The sequence below is a fragment of the Grampus griseus genome, assembly GCF_964374135.1.
Source record: "Grampus griseus genome assembly, chromosome: 5".
NCBI lineage: Eukaryota > Metazoa > Chordata > Mammalia > Artiodactyla > Delphinidae > Grampus > Grampus griseus.
Window position 1 is genome coordinate 3538664 of NC_138998.1, and position 18012 is coordinate 3556675.

The following is an 18012-nucleotide window of genomic DNA, read 5'->3' on the forward strand; positions in this document are numbered from 1 at the left end:
AGTCCTTTACATATGCTAACTCATAATCGTCACACAGACTCATCGGACTTTACAGGTAAGGGAACTGAGGCACAGAGAAGTTGTATAACTAGACCAAGAGGTTAAATATAGAAAACCTAGGCAGTCTCTGTGCAAGAAACAACTGTGCAATACTGCCTCTCTAACCCAAAGGAACATGTGCTGTGGGTACGCTGAGAGCAGAGAAAATCATAGAACAAAGGTGACATCTGAGCCAGACCTTGAAGCCCAGATGGAAGACATGGAGAGAAGGCTATGCTTATGCACCTGTGTAGGGAAAGGCTTTCCGGCTCTGCTATTGCTATTTGGCCTCTTCACACACGGACACAGGCAGGAACGGTGACAGAGAGACAGGCAAGCCACACACCCACAGGAAATGTCCGCAAGTACACCTGAGCCAACCCTGTCTCTAAAAGCAGCCTTTGCTGTTCTCCAAGTACTACATCCCTGACAGCTCTCTCAGTGACAGAAGTGAAGAGCACTCGGCTGTGTGTTCCAAGAGAACGGGAAGCAGATGCACACAAACTGACATGCAGTCAGCATTGACTTCTTCTCTAGTGAGAAGCACACTAGATTAAGAGGAAGGCAATAAATAACGACCCACGCGCAGCCGGCTGTGGTCAGTCCGTGGTCACAGCCAGGCTGCGAGTTCTCAAAAGCGTTCCTAATTCAGCTGGCCCCTGAGCCTGACTGGCCAACATTCCCGTGGGCAGTATCGTGCTTAAGCCCTCTTGAGCCCAGCTATGGAGTCTGGTTGAATAGGTCATATGAATAATCTTGAAAAATTACACAATAAATTACTCTTGAAATCTCAGTGTGGCCTGATAGTCTTTATTCACTTATTACTTTCCTGGTGGGGAGAGGAATTATGACCTTACTCCACTTTTCATTCACTTAAAAATTTCATTCATGATCAATTTCAGACCCGCTCACCAAGGACTGAGTGCTCTGCCCTTCCTTCTTGGCTTCAGAGAACCCTCTCTGCTGGCTTCCCCCTGCTCCCTGGAGGGCCAGCTCCTTAGGCCTCCTTCACGGCCCCTTCTCCTTTACCCATCTCCAGATGTTATGCTTTCAGCGGGCCTAGTCCTGGGTCCGCTTCCTCTCCCATACCCTTTCCATACAGAAACGCATCAATTCCTGTGGACTTAAATATCTTGATTACGACACCTCTCTTGATATTTCCAGCTCTCCGTGACTCCAACTCACGCTCAGCTGCCTGTCTCACATCTCCGTTTGGATGTCTCGCAGACATTCCCCAGCTGACACAGTCCAACAGGACTCCTGATCTGCTTCCCTCCGCAAACCTTCCCCATCCAAGAACAGGCGGCACCCTTTCCCCACCAGACCCAAACCCAACCTGACTGCTCCCTTTCCTGTAACATCCCCCCAGCTCTGCCATGGATCCAGCAGCAAGCCCTGTCAATTCTCCTTCGAGATACACACCTCACTTTACCCTCCTTCCCTCTCCGCTGCCGCCACCCTCATCCAGAATACCATCCTCTCGCAGCCTCCACGCCCCTCCAGCCCGCAGTCAGTTCAATCTGCATGAAACCCGAACCCTGCTCGACCCGGCCCGGCCTCACCCTGCACTTGACCTTGTGGCACAGCAGCCCCAGGCAAGCTCCACGGTCCCCTGAACCCAGGCACACCGGACCCCTCCCAGCTCAAACACCACGCCTCCGCGACAGCCGGGGGGCCTCCACGCCTCTGCTCCACGGGGCGCTCAGTTTCGAGGTCACCTCCTTAGAAAAGCCTTCCAAACCCAAAGTACAAATAGGTCCCCACTCTAAAATTCATCCTGTTTGTCGTCTTCATGGCAAGTGTTTTATCTGCTCACTGCCCCCTCCCCGTGAGGTAGTTTCGGATTCTTATCCCAGTCTGACCTCACAGCTGAAGCGTAAGCGCCGCAGGGGCTGGAGACCCACTGTCTCGTTTGTAATTGCATCCCGAGACCCAGCGCAGTGCTGACCACACAACAGGCTCCCAGGAAACATTTGTTTAGTGTTAAACGACTACCAATATTAATCTCAAAATACACCCTACTCAGCTTATTTTATTGTTCACTTAACCTAGTAATAGTTATTTTCTCAATACAACAGCACCTTACACATTCTTACTCAACAACGTAATTTTATTTTGCTGTTTCTCAGACCCCAATACCATCCTGAGCCTATTCAAAGGCTTCCCTAGTAATCTCTGACCAGCTGCTTTATCAAACATGATGGTTATTCTTATCCCTCTGACAAATTCTTACTCCTCAACAATGTGGCAAAATGCATTTCTGCTCTCTCCTACCCAGAGTCCAATAAGCACTTAGAAACTGAGACGCTTATCCTAAGCCATAGGGATCAGTATGTCAGTAGGCCCCCTCCTTCCCAAGCCTCCAGCAGACTACAGGGCATCAATCCCAACAGTCCTTGACTATGCCTGTGTTATAAAGGTAATGTTGTAAGCACATAAATATCCACGTAAGCCTGCCTGATCTCCTACCTAGACACGTGTGCTTACTCAAATATACTCTCCACTTCGTAGATCAGTCAAAACTCCCCAGCTGGATCCCTAGCTGATGGGCCGGACCACGGAGGAGCTGAAGGTCACTGGGTGCATTTACACGTATGTGTCCAACTGAACTTCCATCTCTGACTACCTTCCACACAGAAGAGGGAAAATCTGCTCGACCAAAATTTACCATCTCCAAAATCCACAGTCAGGAGTCCCCTGCTGGCTGATGACAGAGCTACACTCAATTTCATCATGTCCCAGTCCAAACCCCTAACTTCCTAAAATGATGGCAAGCAGGGGAATGACCAAATGTTTCAAGTATGGAGAATGATGACGTCAGAAACCATGCACAACTCGATTTCTCTGTCAGCAGCCAACCCACTACCCCACACCTCTGGTGAGCTCAAAAACTGGAAGAACTGTTAACAGTTTTTCCCTGCTTGAAAGTTGGACACATCTGGCCCGTACATAATTTGGAGAAGGAGAAAGAATTTTAGATAGCTACCATATGATCATCTTGATAAATACTTACTGAACGTTTTATCACCTATATTTACATATTTGGAGAGACTACCCTACATTTATCACCTAAAACACTTGGTCCGTTATATTATTCAGATACTATCTATAATTCATATTCCATGGTTTTTAAATACGTTTCACATATACGTTTCATACGTTCCTTATATAACATAGGAAGTTATTAATTTCCCATTAGTGCATATAATTAAGAACAGACTAGGTCTGCTACACAAATACTGGAGGCTTCTTCTAACGTTATCTTTGGGGTTCATTTTACCTTTTAGGCAAAGCTAACTTATAATGAGGTTCTTTTGGTACTGCAATAACTAAAGCCACTTAGAGATAGTCCAGGCCGCTTAAGTAGTGCAAAAAGTGCCTTATACCTAACTCAAATTTAAAGCAAAATGCACAAGGTTTTGTTTCAATGTATCTATTCTATGAACTCTAAAAATTTCTAAAGGATTTGACACCAATGCAACAGGACTGTAAATTTAATTTCTTTGCCCCCTCTTAAACTTTGTCCTTCCTTTCCCCCACCTCAAATCCCAGTTGTTTGAAAGCAGTATCATAACACTGTTCCATATCATTTATGAACCAAGCTGTGATACATGAGGGCTTGGCTAAGAAGACAAATACTTTCTCTTACACTGCAGAATATGACAGGCAACACAGAAAGAACTGAGAGAGTCCTCCTAGCCAATCCCACCCTACCTCAGTTAAGAAGGCCTGACTCCCAAACCCTTATTCTACTTTCTCAGATTCTAGACCACTGTCCCTGCCCCAGCAGGGTCAGGCTAGCCCTAGTCCCCCTGCTGCAGACCCCCTTCCTCACCCCCTGGACACCTGGAATCCAAAGACTGCACGTGTTGGGCTGCACTGCCTGCTAGCTTGAGCCTAACGCCAGAATGTCCACTGCCTAAGGCAATAAGCAGTGCTGCCACTCTTCAGAAACTCTGCCCTGGCTGCAGGAAAGGGTTTCCCTCCAGCACTTGCGCTGAATCTGTCACCTTCTTCCAGTTCATCACTTGTATGCAGGTCTCAGAACATTCTGCTCCCACACATTAGGCCACAGAATTTTGCCCCAGCCTACAGACGTGACAGCCATCTTTCCACAAGATTGGACAAAACTTTTAAAATAAATATCACTTAATAAGATCATAAATAAAACAGCAGTCCACATGAACGTATAAAGAGCTGCGGTAGTTTCTTTAGTATAGTCTGTCATTTGAAATCTTTGAAAGTCTGAATTTTCTTTTAATTCTAAGATGCTTAGCTCATGGAAAAATTATGTCAGAAAAAACACATACCAAATAAAATATAAATTTTCTTCATTAACGTTTATTCAATTTCTAAGGATGCAAATATTTTTTCCAGGACCAAAGGGAGGAGGGGGAAACCATGAGAATTCCAAACAGTGTGTTACATAGTTTGATAGACTTGAAGGTATGTTTACTGGCCAAATGAATATTCAAAAGATTTGCATTAGATGACTGTCAATTTATACTGGCATTTGAATAACACTAAAATTTTTATTTCTTCACTATGTCATATAAGTGGAGTTTATGAAATAACATGTCATAATCCGGGGCCGATGAAATTACTGCATATTAGTTAATGTCTCGAAACCCCACACCAGGCTCTTATTTCCACATGTTCATCATGTATCATCCTTTTCTTATAAATTTGAAAGTTATAAATAGAAAAGGAAATAAAAGCCTCACGTACTAATTCATACATGGAACTGATAACAAATAAACTGGCTGTTTTAAATAAAATAGCCAGGCCAATAAACTATACAAATTACATGCCACAGACTCCAAGAAGGCAAAGGAGAGAGAAAAAATGAGTCACAATCCATGATGAGGAAGACAAAGCTGATAAATTATACTTCATCCGTCTGGAGTCCAGCAGCTGGGAAATACCATCCTAGTACTACCTTGCATCTGACACCTGAAAATCCCTCTGAAATGAGCAAACAGGTCATTTTCAATCCCTCCAGAGACAGGGCACACACTAACTACCTCCTGAAGCCGTCCATTATTTCTCTGGACAGCTCTGAATGAAGACGGAGCCTTTTTATCATGAAGAAAATAGTTTCCTTCTAATTTAACACAGCACTGCTAGTTCTACACCCTGAAACCACGCAGAATCGGATGACTCTCTCTTCCATTTGATGGCTCTGAAAACAGTTAAACACAGCTATGATGACCCCCCACTCCACTAGACAAGGTAACTCCAACTCCTTTCAAATGTACTCTGTGATCATGGATAGGAATTCCCAAGTCTCCTTGTTTATGTTTTTTTTTTTTGAGGTTCATATTTTTTTTAACATCTTTATTGGAGTATAATTGTTTTACAATGGTGTGTTAGTTTCTGCTTTATAACAAAGTGAATCAGCTATACATGTACATATATCCCCATATCTCCTCCCTCTTGCATCTCCCTCCCACGCTCCCTATCCCACCCCTCTAGGTGGACACAAAGTTAATTGTATCTAGATTTTCTAAGTGTATAAAACATATCCATTCTGTCAATGCAATAAGCAACACACTGACCTATCAGAGCTGAATGCTGGACCCGGCTTTGTCATGAAACTGTACTTCCTTGGAGGAGCGCTGTTTTCTCTCTGGGCTGGAGAAAGTGCCAGACCATAAGGTTTCCTGCTTCAATATCCTACGAGTCTATCTAAAGGGAATGCTTTCAGGAACTTCCCTGGTGGTCCAGTGGGTAAGACTCTGTGCTCCCAATGCATGGGGCCCGGGTTCAATCCCTGGTCGGGGAACTAGATACCACATGCATGCCGCAACTAAGAAGGCTGCATGCCACAACGAAGACCCAGTGCAGCCATAAATAAATAAATACTTACTAAAAATAAATTAAAACAATGCTTTCAATACCGCTTTCATTTTGTTAAAAATTTAAAATTAAATATTTAACCAATACTTTATAATATTAATATTTACAAGGGTCCTTTACTTAATTAAGGGCACTATGTGTAATGCTCTAAAAAATAAGTTAGTTAGGGGTCCCTGGCTATTGGACTATAATGGTGGTCGGTAGGAAGGGAGGGGGAAGACAAATGAATACATAGCTACAAGCACCCTTAAAAAGGTCAAAATGACCTTCTAGTTTAATATTACCTGAAATTAAAGTTAAGCATAAATTTAAGCTTGAGAAGTGTTTATTTTTCTAGGACTGTAACTATGTGACACAGTAGTCACTGGTCATATACGATTACCTAAATTTAAATTAAGTAAAATTAGAAATTAATTTACTCAGTTGGATTAGCCACCTTTCAAGTGCTAAACAGCCACTGCACTGGATGACAGATACAGAACACTTCCATCATAAGAGAAAGTTCTATGGGGCAGTGCTGTTCTAGATTGATTCACCTATGTCTATCTTGCAAACAGAAGACAGCACAGCAAAGACCCAAAACCCTTGGTCTCTTAACGTCACAAACACCAAGGCTGAAATCCTAGTTGTGCCACTTACTTGCTGTGTGACCTTGAACAAGTCATTTAACCTGTCTGAGCCCATCTTCCCACCTATAAAATACTGTCTAAAACTAGTATCTACCTCATGGAGAGTTATGACAATTAAGTGAGATAATGCTGGTTAATTACAGCAGGCAGTACACGGCCTCAAACACTGGCAGCATTCAACAGACGTCAGCTTTCTAGCATAAGCAACTGTATTTATTCACTCATAGGTACACTGAACCTCAAATGAATGCTAAGATTTGAAATATAGAGATTAAAGAAAGAGCTCTCAGGCTTCCCTGGTGGCACAGTGGTTGAGAGTCCGCCTGCCGATGCAGGGAACACGGGTTCGTGCCCCGGTCCGGGAAGATCCCACATGCCGTGGAGCGGCTGGGCCCGTGAGCCATGGCCGCTGAGCCTGCGGGTCCAGAGCCTGTGCTCCGCAACGGGAGAGGCCACAACAGTGAGAGGCCCGCGTAACGCAAAAAAAAAAAAAAAAAGACGCACTACAGCGTTCTGCTAACCAATACACATTTACATCACTTTTCAGTTATTTGTACTATTTATTTACTAATAATCTTCCTTGCTCCAGGAGTCTGAGATGGCTTTAAAAAAATGTATGTGGTAGAAAAGTATAAAATGAAGAGAAGATATAAGGTGGAAAAAAAGAGTAAGAAAATAAAATACAACCAGAGTTGAGGTTTCTACACAAAATGTAGTTAAATACTAAAATTGAAGAATAAATAAGGCTCACAATTTCAGGGCAACCAAAGTAAAGAAGGGAAGCATGATCAATTTTAAGATTTGCAGAGCCCATAGATATTGGCAGTTCCTGCCAACAGTACCATCATTTTGCTGGTCTTGGTTCTTTAAGCATTTTATGTCTTATCTCTCAATTAGTTGTAACCAGCTCTGTAGGATTAGGAACTGCATCTGCATATCTTCTTGCAGACTACACTTGTCCTACCACAGATCTAATATTAAGCCCTCAGTAAATACTGAAACGTAGGGGAACATGACCTAGAATCAGGCTGAGTAACAGGGAAAAACAACTTGGCATTAAAAGTGCAGACCCCGAACTAGGAACTGTCAAATGTAAAGAAATCCTTTACCTGGACCAGTGCCGGTAATAATAACATAACACGAACATATACACCCATACAAACACACACACGAGGGAATGTTACAGAAATCACTACACTCGCAGAATTACTTTTCAAAATGTTCCAACTAAATATTGTTTTATGGAATTCAGAAATATAAATCAAGCCCAGTATAAATGATACTTTGGGTTGCCTCACATGTTGATTTTTTTCTTTTTTTTCCCCTTAACTGAAGCACAAATAGCTAGCCACAAATGTAATTTTTAATGTATTTCTCTATCTACTCACACATGTTGGAAAATAAAGGATGAAAGATCAGCAAACCTGGGTTCAAATCCAAATCAATCATTTCTAGTTGTGCAACCCTGGGCAAATTATTTAATCCCAGCGGCCTCACAGAAAAGACTAAACTGCATCATATATGAAAATCCTTTAAAAGCTACAAAATGCTACATAAATATTACTATAGTAACCAAAAAAAGAAAAACAATTAGTGACAATAATTAGATTTTCACATTGCTGGCTCTTTGTAGAGATCACACCTAAATAGACACTAACCCCAATTTCTACCTCAATGCTTTCCTGTTCTGTAATATAGTTTTGAAAAATGTTAACCCACACACACAGTTTTCCTACATACTGTTTCAGTTACTAGGATCTGGAAAATACATTTTCCTCTATTAAGTGGCTCTCATCAACAGGAAGGTGAGACAGTGGTAAGGTTTATGTCTAGTCATGGCCTCCTCTATTCTAGCAATGCCTTAACTAATGAGTTAAAACAATGAAAAGTAAATGAGACGACTTACAGTTTCTGATTCAAAACTTACTACATCAAGACTGAGGTACTGGCAGAAGGACAGATAGGCACAGATCAATGGAATGAAATTGACAGTTCAGAAATAAAGCTTCACATATACGATCCATTGATTTTTCAAAAAGGATATGAAGCCAATTCAATGGGGAAAATGGTCTTTGTAGCAATGGTGCAGGGATAACTGGGATATCCACAAGGAAAACAATGAAGCTGGACCTCTACCTCACACCATATACAAAATGGATCAGAGGTCAAAATATAAAAGCTAAAACTAAAAAAAAACTCTTACTAGAAAACTGTAGGCGTAAATCTTCTTAGTCTCAGATTAGGCAATGATTTCATAGAAATGACGCCAAACGCGCAAAGTAACAAAAGAAGAAGTAGATAAGTTGGACTTCATCAAAACTTAAAACTTTTATGCTTCAAAAGTAACTATCAAGGAAGTGAAAACACTATCCACAGAATGAAAGAAAATATTTGCAAACCATATATCTGATACGAGACCTGTATTCAAAATAAATAACGCAACTCAGCAACAAAAAGACAAAACTCAACTTAAAAATGGTCAAAGAATTTGAATAGACATTTCTCCAAAGAAGATATAAAAATGTCCTATAAGCATATGAAAAGATGGTCATCATCATCATCATTCAACAGGGTAATGCAAATCAAAACCACAATGACATACTACTTCACACCTGCTAGAATGGCTATCATTAAAAGACAGAAAGTAACAACTGCTGAGGCTATGGAGAAACTGGAACTTTGATACACTGCTGGGAGGAAGGTAAAATGGTGCAGCCACTCTGGAATACAGTCTGGCAGTTCCCCAAAGGGTTAAACACAGTCACTATATGACGCAGCAATTCTACTCCTGGGTATATATCCAAGAGAAATGAACACAAATGTCCACACAAAACCCTGTACACCAATGTTCAGAGCAGCATTATTCACAATAACCAAAAAGTGGAAACAGTCCAAACATCCATCAGCCGATGAACAGACAGATAAAATGGAGTATATCCTCACAATGGAATATTATTCAAAGACATAAATTAAGTACTGATGGCACTACAACATGGATGAACCTTGAAGACATGATGCTTCTTGAAAGAAGCCAGTCACAAAAGGCCACATACTGTATGATTCCGTGTATATGAAATGTCCAGACGGCAAATCTATGGTGACAGGGAGGAGACTGATGGTTGCCCAGGGCTGAGTGGTGGCAAAATTGAGAGGGACTGGGAAAGGGGTGATTGCTAAAAGGTGCCGTGTTATCCTTCTGGGGCAGCCAAAATGTGAAACCGATTGGGACGGAGGTAAGACTGCGAAGACACTAAAAGCCACTGGATTTTATACTGTAAATTACACATCTCAATAAAGCTGTTACAATTAAAAAATAAAGCAGAGCCTGTGTTCAGTGAGTAGATAATTGAAACATAACAATAAGAGTAAAAACTGCTAATATAACTGAATTACATCCTCTTTTTTAGTATCTCCTCCTTTTATTTGCTCAATTAGTAAATCAAAAGTCAAATCCAAACGGATCATTTTACCACAGTCTCTACTTGCAAGAAGTAATAAGGATCTCTGTCAGCTCCATGCTCATAGAGCTAATATAAACTTGGGCAGTATCAGATCATAACAGAATTTGAACTTAGCTTTTCTCTGCAATAAAGAGAAACAGGTTATCCTTAGGATGACAGAAATTTTAATGCAGAAATTTTTCTAGCTAGCTGCCAGTTTTCCACTAACCTCAGGGAAATATAAATGAAAACACTAACACATTTACAGATTTAAAATCTGTGTTTCTGACAACTGTGAAGAGTCCTGAAAGTCACAACTTAGTCATCTACAAGCTAAGCTGGTGTGCAGGGCACTGAGGTCGTGAGCAACTCTAGCCAACAGCCCAGCACCTCCAACTCAGCTGGCGGCACCAAAACATTTACGGATCTGCAGCGGTCTCAGGAGAGAGCCCCTGCAAATGTCATGGGTCAATTATGATATCAATCATAAATGAGAGTAAGGATTTCCCTGGTGGCGCAGTGGTTAAGAATCCGCCTGCCAATGCAGGGGACACAGGTTTGAGCCCTGGTCTGGAAAGATTCCACATACCACGGAGTAACTAAGGCCATGCGCCACAACTACTGAGCCCGTGTGCCACAACTACAGAAGCCTGTGCGCCTAGAGCCCGTGTTCCGCAACAAGAGAAGCCACCGCAATGAGAAGCCTGCACACCGCAATGAAGAGTAGCCCCCGCTCGCCGCAGCTAGAGAAAGCCAGCGTGCAGGAACAAAGACCCAACGCAGCCAAAAAATAAATGAATTTATTTTAAAAAACATAAGACTAAGCAAAATACATTCTACTATTTACAGAGACTACTCTACGTATATAACCAAATTTCACACAAATTATGTACAATTTTCTATGCCCACAGCCCTACAGACCTTATGATTTTATGAACACAAACTGTTTTCTTAGATATATCATAAAGTTTTGTTGTTAAACATTAATTCTAATATTATAATATAAAAAAAGAATTAATTTTACGCAGCCTAAAAAAAAAAACAGTATTATTGCATTTTTACCTCAAAGACAATAAAAAAAAAATGTGAAAAGAAAACCAAAAAATGTATAGGCAGGTGTTTCCTATAAGAAGAAATAATGTAACTTATTGTCAAAATGTTATGTGCATGCTCTTTTAGAAGATTAAGTTTGTTCAAAACCTGAAGAAAAAAAAAAAAAACTTAAAACAATACTGCAGTAGAGGATAAACACATGCTAGTTCCTGCAATACAAATCCAAGAATTGCTCACCTGGACATCACATAAGAGATGCACTGAGACTCAGAAGTCCCATCTCTAACCTGACATACACACAGAACTGGGCTGTACTAGCCTCTTAAGTTCCAGAAAATAAGAATAAACCACACTCCAAGTGGAAGGTGACACACACCCACCCTTACCGAGACAGCTAGCAGATAAAATCCTTCTCCATTCGGATTGCCCGAACACACCCATGCTTCCCCACACGTTATCTTTACCTGCGACAGTGAGTTAACAAGTACCCAAGCCACCAAAAAGCAGGGCTGTGAGAGGCACGTGTCCCAGGAATTGTAACAAAAGGGAATACTTAGGCGACCGGGGATTCTGACTCTATCAGGCAGATGGCTTTAATTACTACACTTCTATAAACTAATTCATTACAGTCAGTAGGACACACATGAAGACAGCACAGCACTTTTAAAAAATCAACCACAAAAGCACTGTTAACCTTGTGCCAAAAACATGCCCAACCAAAATTGTTCTACCTTCTCTTTCTGAAGATAGTGACTACATTCTCATTGAAATATAGATGGGAAGATTTACTATAAACCACAATCAAATATTTGACACCCGAACTCCAAACGCCACAGCAATCCGCTTAATACAAGCACGTGAACGTCTAAGTGAAGAGGCGCAAGCACGCAGGGAACCTGGGGGTAATCACCACTTCCCAGCCAGCCCCAGCACAGCAGATCCTTTGCCAGGGGGAGCACCACAAACATGAAGGTGGGCATGATCTTAGCGTCTGCATGATCAGTCCAATCAACTATTAGGGGTTCAATAAAAGGAGCTAAAGACACTTCACCAATAGTCCTTACTTCTGAAGCAAATTTAGTTACCCAACCTGCACGTGGTTAAAAGGATTTCATTGCAAATTTCCCAAAGCCAGCAAATCAACCAAACAAAGTATCTTTCCTACAATGTTCTATGTCAATATCTCAATAAAAATGGGGGGAAAATAAAACTAAGTAGGTGTCTTTCCTGAGATTGTCTGAGGGGCTTATTATGTGTGACATCTACATTTTTAAATGTAAAACTATTACATATATTTTGCTTACATAACCAGTAATGATACTTTAACTAAGGCTCAATGAAAAAGTAAATCCCCAAATTTCAGATGACACCATAGTTAAGCTTTTCTTTTTTACATTAAATAGAACTATGGTTCAATTATTTAAGTTTATTTAAGTAATAATAACCATTATGTAATTCCTTTCACAGACTCTCCAGTTTTCATGCATGTTTACAATATATCGGTTTAATCTAAGTTAAATTATTATTTGTAGTAAGTCAAGGCTAAATTAGACTAATGCATTAGAAAATAATATATGATAGTAAAGTTGCAAACAGTCTAATCATCACGTTATATGTGGATGTCATTTATCAAAAGTGAGCCTTAAACAAGCTCATCAAAACAAAGCAATTAGTTTATTTTGCCAAGAATCTGTTGTCAAAATTTAAGCAAATAAGTGTATAAACTAAGTTCACATATTTACCAGTTCAGTTGTTTGTAAAAAGGTAACAAAAATAATATATGAGGTAAAACAGTTTATTAAAAAAAAAGATTCAAACCATTAAAACAAATATTATCATAAGAAACAAGGGATTTTAGTTTAATTCAAACTGAAGTTTTTCCACAAATCAATCCACTTACACAAATTGGCCACCAAAGCCTAAACAATGATCTGTCATCTGAAACAGCTTTGATGTAACATAGTCTTAAGTGTGACAAAAAAAGTCTTACTATTAAACAGTTTTTCCTAACAAAGAATCATTTGTTCTAGCTGAGTGAAACTTTCTTCGAATGTTATTATTGCAAGTTTATATACTATATATGACTCTCATGTAAAGAACCATATTAAATTCACCACAAACTTTAAGTCTTATTAGAATTTTTCCTACACAAAATAGCTGTCAACTAGCCACAGAGCCATCTGCAAAACTTTCACTTTCACTAACAACCATAGTTGCTGTCTTTGCTTTCATATAAAAACAAAATCAGTGAAATCAGAAATCACACCCAACAACGCACTCAATATTGGAAACCTGCCCTCTCACCTCTGATGCACACCACCACCAATTTAAACGACAAAAACTCCACGCTGGCCTGGTTTCAACACTGAGTTCACATCAAAACAGAAAGAATTGTCTTAAAACCGCCAAACAGCCATCTTGCAACTACGGCACCAGATGCAAGATACTGTTTAAGGTGGGAGATAGTTTCTCTCCTCTTTCCACTACGTACCTGCACATCATTAATCATTTCTGGGCAAGCACGTTAACTTCCTATAAGTAAACTCAGACCAGAAAGTTGAGGGTATGTGGTCATAAAGGAGAGAGCGTTTTAAATTCAACCTGCCTCCAATCACCCATTCTGACTTAGTCACAAGCCATGACGACAAGAAGTAATGTAAACCATGAAGAACACTGTTTAATGTTCCAGCACTTTTAAAAATCAATTTCCAACAGGATAACAATTGAATAATTATCAAATAGCAAATATTTTAGCCACGCTGTTATTGCACCATTGAAGAAGTCATTTAAAACCCTCACGCCTCTTTCACTAAAAGGTGACTGTATTTGTTACCCTATAATTTCACTACCTTATTTTTATTGCGTTACTCTGTTTTTTGGTGACTCCACTCTACCACTGCAAACATACTTGCGGAATATCCCATTTCTGCAGAGACAACCACCACCACTGTCTTCCACAATCATTAAAGTCCAAACCACAATGATGTTTTTACTAACTAATCAGGCTACAACAACAATAGTTGCGCATCAGACCAACAGTTCAATTACCTCTTCCGCAAAAGATACAAATAAATAAAAATCCGTAAGTACTTACCTACAGTTGGGAGGCGGGTCCAACGTAATTTCTGCAAGTTCCTTCTGAATTCTTCAAAATAAAGACAAAGAAAGTTACATTAAAATGTCTTCACTCTTTTAATATTTCACTAAAATTATACTTTTACACTAGTCTTTCCCGTTTGTATGCTTTTAATTTGAAATACTAATACCGTATAAATCGTCATATACAATACCAACAAAGTAGTAATTTCTGCCACAGTTTTGACAATGCTCCTACAAAGAGTAATGAGACTGGCCACCATCGGTGCTTGCAGCCTGTGTTAGCAACACTATAAGTTCAATGAAAACTTCGTTAAGCCACTGCTAACACTAGCCAAAATTTCTAGTTTAAATTGGAAACGTTTGCCACACTATTTATGGATCATTCCAACTTCTGCTCTGTACTAGAACATCCCATATAGGACGGAAAAATGATCATATTAAGTTGAATCCAAGCATCCTGACTGAGCCAATCAACTGGTAAAGAAAGGATTATCAAGATCTCATTCTAACACCCAAAACCGCTATCAAAGTATAAATGGTATTATTCCCTGAAGCCTCTAGGTTGGAGCAAGTTGAGGCTTTCAAGTTTCAATAAGCCTTACTAGAATGCCTTCATTTTAATGTAACTGCATGAGCTTTGTGCAAAGGGGGGGAAAAAAAGAACTTTTATTTTAAAAACCTGTTTTTGCCCTCATGAGTTATTTTCACCTTTTATTTTTAACTGCACCTAACCCCCTATACATATACAAAGGCTAACAGTGCTACACTGTTTTGTAAGAGTATACTTAGCAACCTTCTATCATTCATGTATTATTAAAAGTAGGCTTTGTTAAGCCTAATTTTTTTAAATTCTCAAAACCATTTCTTCTCCTCTGCCTTGGTTTTAAAATATGAGATTCACTAACTGCTGGATGCCTGCTCTTCTGGTAATGACAGGTGACTAAAAGCACCATAAAAAAATAAGAATTTTAACAAAGACATTTATTCTCAAACAGTTTCATTCTGTGCCTTTTCCAAGACAACCAAAGGAAGCTCAGAATTGGTGCAAATCCCCCAGAAGGACTGCCACCAACCTCCCAAATGAAGCGCATGGTCCAGATGTAATGGTCACTTCTCTAAGCCATGTGACTCAGGGTTGGGGAGGCATTATGAAGTAGAGCAAGCCTAACAAATTTAAAGCCAAAAAAACTACTAATTCTGCTACCCCATTAATTGAGGACTCTTGGGCAAAAAGACTGCTCACACCTGCTCCCTCTCTTTAGGCCTCAATTTTCTCTCCTATAAAATGAAGAGGTTCTAACTAGGACAAATTCCATGACCTCTTATCGTTAGAACATATGATTTCCTTCTAATATGGACTCTGTGATGTGTTTATATGCATTTAAAGTACATATGGTCCAGAATTAAATAAGAGAAATCTCAAAGATTTGATACCCTTTGTAGATTTCACACAAAAATATAAATAAAACAGGCACTTGAAAACAAAATGGGTAAGTCCAGGTTAAAGACAGCAAACTGAGAACACACACATTCACCTCCCACTCCTTCAGGACCCCATGGTAATGGCGGGGGGGAGCAGGTGGAGATACAGAAAATGCAAAAAGGAATAAACAGCAAAGAGAAGGGGGTGGTCACCAAAGGAGGAGAAATTTCAGTGCATTTCTGGAAGACAAAGCAGATGGGTGTAGATCAAACAGGTTGAGATGGTCAAGAGGGGACTGCGGAGTACATAAAGATTAAAAAAGACCTACTATTCGGGGAGCGGGGAGAAAGACAGTCAGAAATCCCAGAAGAGATTACATTTTCTGCCTAAGAAAATCGTAGATCGAACAGGAAGGAAACTCAAACGTAAAATAATTTTAATCATGTAACAGATATTAAGGCATAAAACAGAAAGATTTGACCTATTTCACCTAAATGCTATGACTCACTGGGGAGCCCTGAGATTGTAATATTGGACTTAGAGGAAATCTAATCCTAACACCGTGTTTGGTGTGGCACTAAATATTTAGGTAAACGTACAGACAGTTTATTGGCCTTTTACTTACAGATAAAGCACAGAAGACAGGTTGTAGTTGCACTACACAATGAAAACGTTACTAACCTTGAAGATGTGAAATTGGGTGTAGCTAATAGAAACCAACAAAAAGTGGATGGGGGGCTGTGAGTAGACGGAAAGAAGAAAAAAGGTACTAATATCCCCATTTTACAAACTAGGGAACCAAGGAATACTGCTGAAATGTGAGGGAATAAGAAATAGTGGCTTAACTATATTATTTAGTTTAGAAAGACAACCAATACTCTTTCTTTTAAATATAACTATCATTAACCGGGAGGAGGGAAAAAAAAAGAAAGCAGGTGAACAAGCTACATCCTCAAATTTCATAGCAAGGAGACAAAAGATATTATTTAAGTTAACAATTCAACAAGCAGGTATATGCATAAGATTTAGGGTTGTGCAGAAAACCAGAAGCAGGACAAACCAGAGACAGCTAAAGGAATGCAACTGGGACAGGGAGAGTGTTTCAACAAAAAACTGTTGCTTTTCATTAAAAATGTCTCTGTGCTGTTTAATCTGTTGCCAGAAACATGAATAACTTTCATAAAATTTTTCTATTTAAGTACCGTTGATTTACAATATTGTGTTAGTTTCAAGTGTACAGTAAAGTGATTCTGATATATACATATATATATATACGCACATACCTATATGTGTGTGTGTATACACATATATATACTTTCGTTTTTATTCTTTATTTTATTTTATTTTATTTTATTCTGCGGTACGCAGGCCTCTCACTGTTGTGGCCTCTCCCGTTGCGGAGCACAGGTTCCGGACGCACAGGCTCAGCGGCCATGGCTCACGGGCCCAGCCGCTCCACGGCATGTGGGATCTTCCCGGACCGGGGCACGAACCTGTGTCCCCTGCCTCCGCAGGTGGACTCTCAACCACTGCGCCACCAGGGAAGCCCTATACTTTCGTTTTTAAAATAAGAGGACCAAAAGAACAGGCATTCATTCAAAAGAGTATGCTTAAACTGTCAAAGAAAACTATTTTTAACATAAAAGAACTTCTTTGGGATCTTCAAATAACTCATCTTGCTTTATACTTATACTGTCCCTTTTGGTTTAAAAAATTGATGTCATAATTTTGTCACATAATTCTATAATGGAACTTGAAACCCCTCCAGATATCTATAATTCTAAATCTAATTATTCAATACAAAAAGCAATTTATAAACTTGCAATTGATAAACCTGACAATTCTGCGCAGGGAGTCAATATACTATAATATATTTGGAGCCACTGCTACCAAAGAATGGCTGTATTTCTCCTGACAGAAAAGATTATACGAAGAATTGCTATTTAAACGGTTGCAAGACGTCCTGCTGTTTTCAATAACAGCAATTCAATTCTATCTCAAAAGTTGTAATCATGGTATGTATTAAGTTTCTCAGTCTTGACACGCGCGGTAAGGAAGGCAGCTATTTCAGGCACTGTCCCTTAGGGTGACGAAAAATGAAAAAGTATCAATAATTCACACTTACCGTGTACCTTTTACATGATGATCTTAGGCTATTAAAAGTGAATTAAATAACTCTCACAGAATTTTCTAAGTATTACCGTTTTATCAGTCCCCATTTAGGATACTAAGGTTAGTAACTGTACACTGGTAAGGTGAAAAGACAAGCAATTATCTTGCTAAGTCAAATAAACAAAAAGACCTCTCCTCTCTCTTATCAGAACTTTTAAGACAAAATCCTTTCTTGAGACATAAATCAACTAGACAATTGCCTAACTCGAATTTCTGTCCGGCAGTGCCACTTCCTTAGTCGTTATGATACAGAAGTCAGTGACTGCACATGGCTACGGAGTCAAGTCAGAAGCAAAAT

The 18012-nt window shown here is 39.8% G+C and overlaps 1 protein-coding gene across 1 annotated transcript in view; it reads right to left on the minus strand.

The window, feature by feature from the left end:
* Positions 1–18012, minus strand: part of LOC309822845 (ubiquitin-conjugating enzyme E2 E2) — a 355948-nt gene that overhangs the window by 327861 nt on the left and 10075 nt on the right. Inside the window, exon 3 of the mRNA XM_082654894.1 lies at positions 14115–14165. Coding sequence (XP_082511020.1) covers positions 14115–14165 — 51 coding nt within the window. The remainder of the gene's footprint in view (positions 1–14114; positions 14166–18012) is intronic.